Below are 15,500 nucleotides of genomic sequence, written 5' to 3'. Positions count from 1 at the left end.
GTGCACAGATTTTTCCCCGTCTTTTTTCTTCTTTTCTCTGAAATACCATCCTTCAGAAATATCATCCTTTTTCACATGTACCAAGGAGTTTGCGTTTACGGTTGTGCAGTATTTTTTTCTTCTTTTCTCTAGGGAATAGTAAGTTATAAAACAATGTCCCTTTTTCAGTCAGGTAAGATGCACAAGGTGGTCTTTCTAATGGAGTTCTTTCTTTCTCCAACATACAATGATGAAAATCGTATTACCTGACCCCACCCCACCAACCTCCACCCCTAAAACAAAAATACAACCCCCTCCCCCCAAAAAAAATAAACCCCAAAACCCGATAAAAACTGCCACATATTGCACTTACTTCTGTTTCAACAAACTGGCGATGGAAAGTGTAAGGGAAGAACAAGAGGCAAGGTTGAAATTTGCACTACAGCTTTCCTGCGTCAAGTAGCAAAGTCAACAATTTTCCATGTTATGTGCCTCAGCTTTTGGAACACAAAGCATCCTTATGTCACATCAGTACAACACTGTCTTCATACATCTCTGGGGATCCATGTCACAGAGAATCCACATGACACAGGGAATCCATGACACATGGAATCCGTGACACAGGAAATCCACAATCCCACTAACACAGGGACTGCATGTGACATGGGGAATCCTAATGACATGGGGAATCCAAAAATCCATAATTATGACACAGCGAATTTAGTTATATTTGTTATATCTATGCATACCTAAAAATTGATTATCATTAACTCCCCCCCCCCCCCAAAAAAAAAGGTAGTTCTTGGTGTAAAAAAAATTCTTTAATGAGAAAGTAGTCTTGTTAGCAATCATGTGCATAAACAAGAAAAACAAATATCTATAAATTAATAATAATTATCTTAAAAAAACAACCTTGTTAACAACCATGTTACGTAAACATGAAAAATCAACGTAAAAAATACAGGATTTTCTTTTATCAAAATGTGTAGCTTTTATGTCATTATCTGTATTCCCTGTGGTGAACAGGTCAGAGTGAAGTCCTAAGAAATCCCCATGGACAACTTTAGTACAAGGACCACCTCAGTTCTCCGTGGACAACTTTAGTACAAGGACCTCCTCAGTTCTCCATGGACAACTTTAGTACAAGGACCACCTCAGTTCACCATGGACAACTTTACTACAAGGGCCACCTCAGTTCTCCGTGGACAACTTTAGTACAAGGGCCTCCTCAGTTCTCCGTGGACAACTTTAGTACAAGGACCACCTCAGTTCACCATGGACAACTTTAGTACAAGGACCACCTCAGTTCACCATGGACAACTTTAGTACAAGGACCACCTCAGTTCTCCATGGGACAACTTTACTACAAGGACCACCTCAGTTCACCATGGACAACTTTAGTACAAGGACCACCTCAGTTCACCATGGACAACTTTACTACAAGGATCACCTCAGTTCCTCCATGGACAACTTTAGTACAAGGACCTCAGTTCACCATGGACAACTTTAGTACAAGGACCACCTCAGTTCACCATGGACAACTTCCAGTACAAGGACCTCCTCAGTTCTCCATGGACAACTTTAATACAAGGACCTCAGTTCCTGGACAACTTTAGTTCAAGGACCTCAGTTCTCCATGGACAACTTTAGTACAAGGACCTCAGTTCCTCCATGGACAACTTTAGTTCAAGGACCTCACTTCCTCCATGGACAACTTTAGTTCAAGGACCTCACTTCCTCCATGGACAACTTTAGTTCAAGGACCTCACTTCCTCCATGGACAACTTTAGTACAAGGACCTCAATTCCTCCATGGACAACTTTAGTACAAGGACCACCTCAATTCCTCCATGGACAACCTTAGTACAAGGACCTCAGTTCTCCATGGGACAACTTTAATACATGGACCTCCTCAGTTCTCCATGGACAACTTTACCACAAGGACCACCTCAGTTCACCATGGACAACTTTAGTACAAGGACCACCTCAGTTCATCCATGGACAACTTTAGTACAAGGACCTCCTCAGTTCACCATGGACTACTTTAGTACAAGGACCACCTCAGTTCACCATGGACAATTTTAGTACAAGGACCACCTCAGTTCACCATGGACAACTTTAGTACAAGGACCACCTCAGTTCTCCATGGACAACTTTAGTACAAGGACCACCTCAGTTCTCCATGGACAACTTTAGTACAAGGACCACCTCAGTTCTCCATGGACAACTTTAGTACAAGGACCACCTCAGTTCTCCAGGACAACTTTAGTACAAGGACCACCTCTGTTCTCCATGGGACAACTTTAGTACAAGGACCTCCTTAGACAATGTCAGTACAAGGTCCTGCTCAGGGAACTTCATTAACCCCTTGAGTGCTGACCCATGGTGGAATGAGATCAGTGAGACGTTAGTTCTAGCCACAATCCCCGCTCTTTGTGCACATTTCTATGATGTAACTGATGTCACTGTACTCAGGTAATACAAAGAGCCAGAAGCTCAGATACAGAATGGTCATCCTGACCTGTAAGCTCAGTCTTATCTCTGTGAGGTTACCGCCCTTCGCTGACGAGCGTACCTGTCAACAGCAGTCAAGGGGTTAAAGAAACATCACTGAGATCCTCAGTACAAGAACACCCTCCTTGTGGAACCATATCTGAAGCAAGCAGGAAAATGGACAGACCAATGGATTGTACTTGTTCCAGGGACACCACTACAGGAGGGTCAGGTGACATCAGTGACCACAGGGGGTGTCAGGTGACATCAGTAAGGTCAGGTGACATCAGTCACCACAGGAGGGTCAGGTGACATCAGTGACCACAGGGGGTGTCAGGTGACATCAGTGACCACAGGGGGTGTCAGGTGACATCAGTCACCACAGGAGGGTCAGGTGACATCAGTGACCACAGGGGGGGTCAGGTGACATCAGTCACCACAGGGGGTGTCAGGTGACATCAGTGACCACAGGGGGTGTCAGGTGACATCAGTCACCACAGGGGGTGTCAGGTGACATCAGTCACCACAGGGGGTGTCAGGTGACATCAGTCACCACGGGGGGTGGGGGGGTCAGGTGACATCAGTCACCACAGGGGGGGTCAGGTGACATCAGTCACCACAGGGGGTGTCAGGTGACATCAGTCACCACGGGGGGTTGTCAGGTGACATCAGTCACCACAGGGGGTGTCAGGTGACATCAGTCACCACAGGGGGGGTCAGGTGACATCAGTCACCACAGGAGGGTCAGGTGACATCAGTCACCACAGGGGGGTCAGGTGACATCAGGACACACAGGGAACCAAACTGAAGACAGACAACCACCACCCTCTGGCAGGAAATCACCAGCAGTACACGCTGTCATCCAACAAAGTACAACCAGCAGCTGTACTCTTCCAAACCATTCATGTTCATTACAAGTGTTTGCTGTCTTCTGTGCTTGGGTCACCATACAAACAAAAAAAAATCCTGAAAACAAGCCTTCACTTCTTCCTTGTACACCTTTAGTACCACGTAATGTTGGAAAAATGTACAGAAATGATGACCTCTCCCCTTCTCCCCTCCCCCACCCTCCCAGAAAAACAAACAAACAAAAGCATACAAAAAACCTCTGTTTCTTCCCAGATGCAGGTATGTAGCCTTTAACCATACAAGTCTTTCCTCTCTTTAAATGCAAGTGTATGAATGTTCAGGAGAATGACAAGTCTATGAGGGAAGAGACTGCCACGACCAAAACCACCCCCCACCACCACCTTGTGCTGTCCATCTCTCACCACACACACACACTCACACACATACACAGCAACACACACACACACTACTCACTCCACACCTTGCCACACCCTTGTCCACACTGATTTCCATGTCCATCAGTCTGTCCTGACCACAGCTTGACAGAAAGAAAAGCGCATGCGTCCGCTGGAACGAGTGGCCAGCCCACAGCCGGCACACAGCCATGAGAGAGTAGAGAGACAAAAGGAAGGAAGGAAGAAAGGAACGAACGAGGCCGCAATGCTGAAGCCATGGTGGTCAAGGGACTGCAGCTGAGTCCATCTGCAGCTTGCCGTAATCAGGGTTGACGAAGGAGAAGCCGCGGAACTCTTCCTGGTTGATGGCCTTGACTACCGCCACATCCACTGGGGTCAAGGTCGGCTCCTCTGAGGTGAAGTCACGGTCAAAGTTGTTGGCGTCAACCTTCGATTTCTGGAAAGGCAACACGGGACCTGTCAGGATCTCCATTACAGGGCACTCGACTTCATGTCCAGTGCAGAGAGGCGTTATCTTTCCTAAAAATTACATCTGATCTAACATACTGTGACCCACTTGTTGCCGACACTGGCAGGGGTCTGATTCATGTCCTGCACAAAACACAACTCTGCCCAAGCAAAGAAATCCATAGCACCTGTGGCTAGTAGTCTCCCTTAGTATTATTACCTCCCTTCTGTTTACATGTGCAGCATCCTCTGATCCGGCAGCCTGTGCACCAAGGGGCTAGTTTTTTGTGCATCTCCTTTCTGTCATTCTACTGTTTGAACTTCTGATGTTCGTGTCTTATGATAACAGGACCCAAGACTAATGATTTCTTTGTTACAACCTTTCAGTGTCAACTGTTTTGATTGAGCTCTTTGTCATCAAAATACGTTTACATGTGTGTTTAAGCCTGTGCATGTATACATACACATACACCCACTGCTGACCATGCCATGTTTGCATACTTGTTTCTTGATTGGGTATGTGTGTGCACATCTGTTTTCTTCAAAGTGTACTTGTGTGAATGCAAGTGTGCAAGTGTGCATGTGTGTGTGTGTGTGTGTGTGTGTGTGTGTGTGTGTGTGTATGAGTGTGTGTGTGTATGAGTGTGTCTATGTGTGTGGGTGTGTGTGTGTATGTGTGTGTAAGTGTGTGTGAGAGAGAGAGAGAGAGGGACAGAGAGTGGAGAGAGTGAGAGAGAGAGAGAGAGAGAGAGAGAGAGAGAGGAGAGAGAGAAAGAGAGTGCTTGCATGTGTGCATGTTTGTGTTCATGTGTACTTTGTGTTTTCACGGATATGCTATTGTAAAAAGTGCACACTTTTCTGTTTTCATGGATATGCAATTGTTCAAAGCTTTGAGAGCTTTGAAAACGCAATATAAATGTACAATTATTACCATCATCATTATCATAATGATTTATTATCATCATTATCATAAGTGAGAGTGTATGCGTGAGAGAGAGAGAGAGGCGGAGGCCGAACGGTGCAGCACTGACTATTTTGGGCTTGAAGGGAGGTTTGACTCTGCGCTGCTCCAAGGCCTCAAAGTCAATCTTCTGGTGGAAGAAGGCGTGGATGAAGATGGCCTTCTCTGCCCCCTGGGACGTCACGCAGCCCAGCCGCTTGGCCGGGTTCTTTGTCATGAACTGTTAGCACACAGCATGGCGTGCACACACACACATAACCACATCAGAATATATAGACAAACAGCATGATGTAGACATACACACAGAACACTATGTAGACATACAGGCAGACAGACAGACAGGCAGACAGACAGAGAGACACAAACACACACACACACAAAGAAAGGGGGGTGAAGGAGAGAATAATGATGATGATAATAATAATAATAATAGTAATAATAATAATAATGTATTTGTGTGTCTGTTTTTAAAACAGGTTTTGTTTTTTGTACACGTTTCCACTTTTTTTTCAAGCACTGTCACATAATTTGTATAGCTGTACTCATGATGGCGTCTTTCAAACAGAACGGATCAACAGATAATCACCTTTCACAACACATGATGCCCAGGTGGCCCAGTGGTGGCACACCTAACTAGGAAGCCAGTGTCCATGTGTTCGAATCCCATGCATACTGACCATGGATTTTACTCACCCCTCCACTACACCTTGAGTGGTGCTCTGGGTGCTAGTCTTTCAGAGGAGATGATAAATCCATGATCCGCATGCACTTGGTGCACAAAAACGAACCCTTGGCCACAAAAGCATCATTCCTACCCAAATTCCGAGGAAAAATCCACTTCAACTGTGAAACAAAATATACTTGCAGAGAGAAAAAAAACAAAGGAAAGAAAAAAAAAAGGGGTGGTGACATGCTGTGGTGATGTAGGGACAGCAGCCAGAATCTGACACACAAAAATCTTTTGTGACAAAAACCACAACACAATAAAATACATTACGATGTGATACAATGAAATACATTACAATACAGTGCAATACCATGCAGTGCAACACAAACAGGTCTGTGCACTGACCCCTTTGAGAATGGACACCGCTTCCTTGCTGAGCCACACAGGGTACAGTACATCGTCGTGCAGTATCGACTCAAACAGGTCGTCCTCATTGTCCGCCTCAAAGGGCGGCTGCCCAGCCATCATCTCGTACATCAGCACCCCCAGCGCCCACCAGTCCACTGAGGCATCATACTCCAGCTCCTGGAGAATCTGAGAACAAACAACGATACTGCATTATTTACACAATCACACCCAAAAACACATACCACACAACAGAAACAGTAGAAGATGTTGAGTGATGGCCCAGAGGTAACGTGTCCGCCTAGAAAGCGAGAAAATCTGAGTGCACTGGTTCAAATCCCAGCACAGTCGCCAATATTTTCTCCCACTCCACTTCTCCCACTCCACTAGACCTCGGATGAGATGATAAACCTATGTCCTGTGTGCAGCATGCATTTATCCCTCATAAAAGAACCCACGGCAACAAAAATGTTGTCTGTGGCAAAATTCTGTAGAAAAATCCACTTCAATAAGAAAACAAATAAAAGAGTGCAGGCAGGAAAAAATACAAAAAAAAAGGGTGGCGCTCTCAGTGTAGCGACGCGCTCTCCCTGGGGAGAGAGCAGCCCGAATTTCACACAGAGAAATCTGTTGTGACAAATAGGAGCAATACAATAACATAAATTGAAGCAGTTGAAGATACAATGCAGTATGTGTCAGCAAGATCTGACAGTGTTACTTGTGTTCCAGCGTTTTGTATAAAAACAAAAACAAAAAAAACACATACACACAGCAGAAAACACGATTTGAAGGGCGTAACTTGCAATAAACATAATGTCTCATACACAAGTCAACCACATACACATACACACATATTTCAAGAGGCTGTCATTTAACAAGGCAACCTCTTTTGAAATATTTGTACCAATACAATACAGGTGTCACTATGTTTGGACAAATCCATATCCTCTACATCACATCTAATGGGTAAATGACAGACCAGCTATAGCATAACCCAACACACTTCGTCAGGCCATAAACGTACGTGTACCTATCAGAGTGGATACTGTCTTCAGAATTTTGCCAGAGGACAACACTCATGTTGCCATGGGATCTTTTTCAGTGCATCAAGTATGTGCTGCACACCAGACCTTGTTTAACTCCCTTGCTTTTCCCTAAAGACGACCCATTTGTTAGGGTCAGGAAAAAATTTTTTTTAAATACAAAACACAAAGAAACTGATTGAAACTCGCTGTACTTGACCCACTGACCCCTCTCCTCACGTCGTGTGTACGCCCACCACCCTGCCTCTCTTCACAGCCCTCAGAGAAACTGAGTCGCTGTCAGTACCTTCTTGCTGGTAGAGTTCCTCACTGCAGATAACGTCTTCATCATCCTCGTCGATTCTGAAACCATCTGTTTGAAGTATTTCAATCACTTCAGCAGCAGTAAAAAGCCACTGTCATGATCTAGTTTGCTCCAAAAATTTCCACTTGTATCGCCTGTGACGCCATTTTCGATATGTATGCAGATTAGCTTGTCATGTGGAGTACCAAAGTCAACAGCTGGCCAGCGAGTGTATAGTTACGGAACCTCACGAAGAAACTATTCCTTCAACACTTAATTTAATTGTCGAAACCAATATAGCGTTCCGTCGTCTGGAACACTACTTTATGTCAGGAACGCTATAGTGTTTCATCGTGCGGAAAGAGTTAAAAGTCTCATCCACGTAACTTAATGCTCAGTTTGATTTTCCAGTCAAACTTGGGAGAAAGAATGAAACCAAGATTCGAACCCAGGCTCTCACAGACACTGTACTGGCAGATCTGCATCTTAACCACTCTGCCACCTTCCCCTCATTTCTTCCCCTCCCTGTGATTACCTCTGGTGCGATGTAGTCTGGCGTGCCACAGAAGGTCTGGGTCAGCTTGCCCTCAAACATGCCCTCCTTGCACATGCCGAAGTCAGCGATCTTGCAGTGCCCTTCAGCATCCAATAAGATGTTGTCCAGCTTCAAATCTCTGCAACACACAACACATGTTGTCCAGCTTCAGATCTCTGCAACACACAACACATGTCGTCCAGCTTCAGATCTCTGCAACACATAACACATGTTGTCCAGCTTCAGATCTCTGCAACACACAACACATGTTGTCCAGCTTCAAATCTCTGCAACACACAACACATGTTGTCCAGCTTCAGATCTCTGCAACACACAACACATGTCGTCCAGCTTCAGATCTCTGCAACACATAACACATGTTGTCCAGCTTCAGATCTCTGCAACACACATGTCGTCCAGCTTCAGATCTCTGCAACACACAACACATGTTGTCCAGCTTCAGATCTCTGCAACACACAACACATGTTGTCCAGCTTCAGATCTTTGCAACACACATGTTGTCCAGCTTCAGATCTCTGCAACACACATGTTGTCCATCTTCAGATCTCTGCAACACATAACACATGTTGTCCAGCTTCAGATCTCTGCAACACACATTGTCCAGCTTCAGATCTCTGCAACACACAACACATGTCGTCCAGCTTCAGATCTCTGCAACACATAACACATGTTGTCCAGCTTCAGATCTCTGCAACACACAACACATGTCGTCCAGCTTCAGATCTCTGCAACACACAACACATGTCGTCCAGCTTCAGATCTCTGCAACACATAACATATGTTATCCAGCTTCAGATCTCTGCAACACACAACACATGTTGTCCACCTTCAGATCTCTGCAACACACAACACATGTCGTCCAGCTTCAGATCTCTGCAACACATAACACATGTTGTCCAGCTTCAGATCTCTGCAACACACAACACATGTCGTCCAGCTTCAGATCTCTGCAACACATAGCACATGTTGTCCAGCTTCAGATCTCTGCAACACACATGTTGTCCAGCTTCAGATCTCTGCAACACATAGCACATTTTGTCCAGCTTCAGATCTCTGCAACACATAACACATGTTGTCCAGCTTCAGATCTCTGCAACACACATGTTGTCCAGCTTCAGATCTCTGCAACACATATGTTGTCCACCTTCAGATCTCTGCAACACATAACACATGTTGTCCAGCTTCAGATCTCTGCAACACACATGTTGTCCAGCTTCAGATCTCTGCAACATAGAAGCCTTCCAGATACAATGCAAACTCAGTAAGTACCCCATGAAACCAACTTACTGTTAAAAGTATCAGGGTAAAAATGCAGCTGAATGCATAAAACAATGTCATATACAGATAATTCTTTCTCTGAAAAATTGACATGAAGTATGTGTACCATACCAAAAGTGAGCAAGTGCCAGCCGGTCTTTAACCACAAAACACACACACACACAAGTACAAACACACACAACAAAATCATACACACCCACACAAACACAAAGCCCACGCCCCAGATCTCACCTGTAAATGATACCATGTCTGTGGAGAAACATCAAGGCCAGTGTCACCTCTGCTGCATAGAAGCGTGCCCGGGGCTCGTCAAACTTGCGTGCACGCTGGATTTGGAACATGAGGTCTCCGCCGTTCACGTACTCCATGACAAAGAACAGGCGATCCTGCAACACCCACACCTTCCACTGTCACAACGCTACCCCGCTTTCCTGGCTGGTGACACTGTTACAGGGCTATCCTGGCTGGTGACACTGTTACAGGGCTATCCTGGCTGGTGACACTGTTACAGGGCTATCCTGGCTGGTGACACTGTTACAGGGCTATCCTGGCTGGTGACACTGTTACACGGCTATCCCGGCTGGTGACACTGTTACAGGGCTATCCTGGCTGGTGACACGGTTCTGTTACGGGGCTATCCTGGCTGGTGACACTGTTCTGTTACGGGGCTATCCTGGCTGGTGACACTGTTACAGGGCTATCCTGGCTGGTGACACCGTTACGGGCTATCCTGGCTGGTGACACTGTTACACGGCTATCCCGGCTGGTGACACTGTTACAGGGCTATCCTGGCTGGTGACACGGTTCTGTTACGGGGCTATCCTGGCTGGTGACACTGTTCTGTTACGGGGCTATCCTGGCTGGTGACACTGTTACAGGGCTATCCTGGCTGGTGACACCGTTACGGGGCTATCCTGGCTGGTGGCACTGTTACAGGCTATCCTGGTGTAACGCTGTTACAGAGCTATCCTGGCTGGTAACACTGTTACAGGGCTTTCCTGGCTGGTAACACTGTTACAGGGCTATCCTGGCTGGTGACACTGTTACAGGGCTTTCCTGGTGTAACACTGTTACAGGGCTATCCAGGCTGGTAACGCTGTTACAGGGCTATCCAGGCTGGTAACGCTGTTACAGGGCTATCCTGGCTAGTAACACTGTTACAGGGCTATCCTGGCTGGTGACACTGTTACAGGGCTATCCTGGCTGGTGACACTGTTACAGGGCTATCCTGGCTGGTAACACTGTTACAGGGTTTCCTGGTGTAACGCTGTTACAGGGCTATCCTGGCTGGTAACACTGTTACAGGGCTATCCTGGCTGGTAACACTGTTACAGGGCTATCCAGGCTGGTGGCACTGTTACAGGGCTATCCTGGCTGGTGACACTGTTACAGGGCTATCCTGGCTGGTGACACCGTTACGGGGCTATCCTGGCTGGTGGCACTGTTACAGGCTATCCTGGTGTAACGCTGTTACAGAGCTATCCTGGCTGGTGACACTGTTACAGGGCTATCCTTGTGTAACACTGTTACAGGGCTTTCCTGGTGTTACAGGGCTATCCTGGTGTAACACTGTTACAGGCTATCCTGGTGTAACGCTGTTACAGAGCTATCCTGGCTGGTGACACTGTTACAGGGCTATCCTGGCTGGTGACACTGTTACAGGCTATCCTGGCTGTGACACTGTTACAGGGCTATCCTGGCTGGTAACACTGTTACAGGGCTATCCTGGCTGGTGACACTGTGGGTGTGTGTGTGGGGAGGTGGGGGGGAGCGTGTGTGTGTGTGGGTTATGAAGATGCTGCTATGGCAGTCTGATAAGGTTTTGGACTACTTCACAAGGCTGTATACTCTCATGATATATGGGATGCTAAGAGATACAAACACCTGTATTCTTGGTGAAATTTCATCAACACTCCCAAAGACACACCCATGAAGTGGATGACTTGGACTGAGTGGTCCCTGTCTTCCAACAGCACACCACTATGGCTTTGAGTCAGTCTACACCACTATGGCTTGGAGTCAGTCTACACCACTATGGTTTGGAGTCAGTCTACACCACTATGGCTTGGAGTCAGTCTACACCACTATGGCTTGGAGTCAGTCTACACCATTATGGGTTGGAGTCAGTCTACACCACTATGGCTTGGAGTCAGTCTAAACAGCACACCACTATGGCTTGGATCTAAACAGCACACCACTATGGCTTGGAGTCAGTCTAAACAGCACTATGGCTTGGAGTCAGTCTACACCACTATGGCTTGGAGTCAGTCTACACCACTATGGCTTGGAGTCAGTCTAAACACCACTATGGCTTGGAGTCAGTCTAAACACCACTATGGCTTGGAGTCAGTCTACACCACTATGGCTTGGAGTCAGTCTAACACCACTATGGCTTGGAGTCAGTCTAAACAGCACACCACTATGGCTTGGAGTCAGTCTACACAGCACTATGGCTTGGAGTCAGTCTAAACAGCACTATGGCCTGGAGTCAGTCTACACCACTATGGTCTGGAGTCAGTCAACACCACTATGGCTTGGAGTCCTGCTACACCACTATGGCTTGGAGTCCTGCTACACCACTATGGTCTGGAGTCAGTCTACACCACTATGTTCTGGAGTCAGTCTAAACAGCACACCACTATGGCTTACTATGGCTTGGAGTCAGTCTACACCACTATGGCTTGGAGTCAGTCTAAACACTATGGCTTGGAGTCAGTCTACACCACTATGGCTTGGAGTCAGTCTACACCACTATGGCTTGGAGTCAGTCTAAACACTATGGCTTGGAGTCAGTCTACACCACTATGGCTTGGAGTCAGTCTACACCACTATGGCTAAGAGTCAGTCTACACTACTATGGCTAAGAGTCAGTCTAAACACTATGGCTTGGAGTCAGTCTACACCACTATGGCCTGGAGTCAGTCTAAAGCCAAAGAACCCCACCTTTGATGGGGATCAAACCCACACCCCCCCAACTGTCAGTCAGCAAGGCTAACCACTTCACCACAGTGGCTGGTGTTTCAAAGCTTTGCTGGCTGCTAGAGTACAAGCACTTTGCTCCTCCCTCCTTCACACTGTAGGTCAGGCATCTGCTAGGCAGATGTGGTGTAGCACATATGGATTTGTCTGAACGCAGTGATGCCTCCTTGAGCTACTGATACTGGTACTGATCACACTGTAGGGCAACTACATGCTCTGTGCATACATACATGCCTACCCCAAAACCTTACCATCAGGAACAGATATAAAAATCAGGAACAAACAAATTTTCTAAAATTCTCAGTAACACATTGTATTCTTCTTCTTTGATTCAAAGTGACGATGACAATCATCACAGCCACCACAACCCCTGTGACGAGGGTTTCCTCTACGTCTTCTTCATCAACCTCACATGGTTGCTTGTGGCAGCTGCCCATCATTTCTGATGAGCATGCTTTCTCTTAACTTTCACTCTTCTACAGCCGGATTTGTATGCATATGCAAATTGTTTGAATCACAACTTCCTATACACTGTAAGGATAGTTGTTTGAATCACAACTTCCCATCCAAGGTAAGGAGTCCATCCACTGTAAGAATAATCCATCCATGAAAAAAGGTTCCCTGTTTGTTTCTTTTCTTCAAATTGAAGGCGATCAACCTAGCAGACGACAGTGCAAGCGACGAACCAGCAGCGACCTCCACCTTCATGTTCATGAAGTGAAAGCGAAGCTGAAGTCAGTGACAAGATGGCGGAGGAAGCTGTGCTGGTTCTCTTCAACTTGGACACTAAAGACGAAGATTTTAGTGGATTCAGTGAGCAGGATGACGTTGAATAAATGTGACTATCCCTAAAGTATGGATCTTATTTTCGTTGTGTTTATTTATTATTTTTTTGGTGGCACTAGCAGTATTTTCCCTTGCTTTTCTTTGTGTTGTTCCCGTTTGTGTTTATTTCATAACCTACAGTATTGACAGCTTTTCTGTAGTATCAGTATGTGTTCCAGTACTGGAAATAAGCGCAGCTTATAAACCTGTGTGGCTTATGAATGGATAAAGTTCAATTTCTTCCAAAATTTAGTGGGTGCGGCTTATATACCAGTGCGCTCAATAGACCGAACTTTACGGTAGTTTGTTTTTCCTGTCACGTGAAATCAGCAGCCACAACATCCAGAACAGTAATCAATTTTTTTATGCGTTTACATGCTCCGAGAGGTTGGAGTGCACATAAAAGTGACTGCAAGACATTTTGTTAAAGTATTGATTTTCTTATTAAAATGTTATCGTTCAAAAGGTAGGAGAGGAAGAGGGTTTAAAAATGCTGTATGAATGTACTATTACAGTTTTCTTCTTCTTCGTTCATGGGCTGCAACTCCCACGTTCCCTCATATGTTCACGTGTGGGCTTTTACGTGTATGACCGTCTTTACCTCAAACATGGAAACAGCTATACTCTGTTTTCTGGGGTATTACAGTTATAATTTGGTGGGAAGGAAAAAACCGCAACCACCCAAGTCAAGACATGAGTGCTGACCTTGATCTGAAAGAAAGGAAAAAACACAGCCACCCAAGTCAAAACATGAGTGCTGCACTGACCTTGATCTGAAAGAAAGGAAAAAACACAGCCACCCAAGTCAAAACATGAGTGCTGCACTGACCTTGATCTGAAAGAAAGGAAAAAACACAGCCACCCAAGTCAAAACATGAGTGCTGCACTGACCTTGATGTGAAAGAAAGGAAAAAACACAACCACCCAAGTCGACATGAGTGCTGACCTTGATCTGAAAGAAAGGAAAAAACACAACCACCAAAGTCAAGACATGAGTGCTGACCTTGATGTGAAAGAAAGGAAAAAACCACAGCCACCCAAGTCAAGACATGAGTGCTGCACTGACCTTGGTCTGAAAGGAGCAGTAGAGGGCGGTGAGGAAGGGGTGTTTGGCAGACAGTGCCAGGATACGTTTCTCAGTCATGGTGCACTCCACGTCGTCGTCCTGAATGATGATGTCCTTCTTCAGCACCTTCACCGCAAACACCTCCTCCGTCCCCTTCCGCTCTGCCAACATTACCTGTCATACACATGCTTCACGCTTACACTTTCTACTATTTGAAGAAAGATACCAGGACAAACACACACACACATGCACAAAGTATTGTATCTTTCCAAAGCTCCCCATGCCCAGAACCTTGAAGAAGTTCAAGTGCTCTCTCCCTCTCTCTCTCTCACACACACCTTTTCAACGCTCCCTTTGACCAGAACCTCAATAAGTTTAAGTACTACCTCACACACACACACACACACACACACCTTTCCAAAGCTCCCTTTGCCCAGAACCTTGATAAGTTGAAGTTATCTCTCTCTCTCTTTCTCTCTCACATACACACACACCCACACACACACACCTTTCCAACACTCCCTTTGACCAGAACCTCAATAAGCTCTCTCTCTCTCTCTCTCTCACACATACACACACACACCCCCACACACACCTTTCCAACACTCCCTTTGACCAGAACCTCAATAAGTACTCTCTCTCTCTCTCTCTCTCACTTGCAAAATATATTGCAGAAGCGAATAACATGCGACGAAAAAAAACTCAACAATAATAAAATAGTATCAGGTGTTGCTCATTGTGAAAAGTGAAATCTGTGTTGTCACTCTCATATGGAAAATATTTATGTTATACATTTATATATGTTTTTGTTTTTATTTCTCACTACATGCCATTACTTTGAATGGATGGTCGAACTGCACTTTGTTGCACAGATTGATTGATTTCGTTTTGGTTTTGGTTTTCATCAATATTATTACTATTGATGCATGTTGTTATTTGTATTATGAACCCCCATGTCATTAGGGCTGTAAAGCTATTGACATTAAAGTGTTCAGTGTTCAGTGTTCAGTGTTCTCTCTCTCTCTCTCACACACACACACACCTTTCCGAAGCTCCCCTTGCCCAGAACCTTGATGAAGTTGAAGTCCTGCAGCCGGAAGCGATCTGAGGAGCTGGGCCAGTCTGAGGAGGGGGACTTGGGTCGGAAGCCGCTGTGGTTGTTGTCAGTGGGCAGCAGGGAGTCTTTGCCCCCACAGAAGTCATTGCCCCCACCCTCACTCTCAGAGTCTGCACACACGAAGGGGGAACTGACGC

At 45.8% G+C, this 15,500-nt stretch overlaps 1 protein-coding gene across 2 annotated transcripts in view; it reads right to left on the bottom strand.

Moving 5' to 3' along the window:
- Positions 1–3,172: 3,172 nt before the first annotated feature.
- The window catches only part of LOC143281599 (calcium-independent protein kinase C-like), a 33,638-nt gene continuing 21,310 nt past the window's right edge, over positions 3,173–15,500 (bottom strand). For both annotated transcript variants that reach the window (XM_076586843.1, XM_076586844.1), the window contains exons 10-16: positions 15,289–15,473; positions 14,247–14,420; positions 9,608–9,762; positions 8,078–8,216; positions 6,217–6,405; positions 5,215–5,364; positions 3,173–4,172 (exon numbers count right to left, since the gene is read on the bottom strand). In XM_076586843.1, coding sequence (XP_076442958.1) covers positions 3,999–4,172; positions 5,215–5,364; positions 6,217–6,405; positions 8,078–8,216; positions 9,608–9,762; positions 14,247–14,420; positions 15,289–15,473 — 1,166 coding nt within the window. In that variant the 3' untranslated portion in view covers positions 3,173–3,998. The remainder of the gene's footprint in view (positions 4,173–5,214; positions 5,365–6,216; positions 6,406–8,077; positions 8,217–9,607; positions 9,763–14,246; positions 14,421–15,288; positions 15,474–15,500) is intronic.

The sequence above is a fragment of the Babylonia areolata genome, chromosome 4, assembly GCF_041734735.1.
Source record: "Babylonia areolata isolate BAREFJ2019XMU chromosome 4, ASM4173473v1, whole genome shotgun sequence".
Classification (NCBI taxonomy): Eukaryota; Metazoa; Mollusca; class Gastropoda; order Neogastropoda; family Buccinidae; genus Babylonia; species Babylonia areolata.
This window is presented reverse-complemented; position numbering and strand designations above follow the sequence as displayed.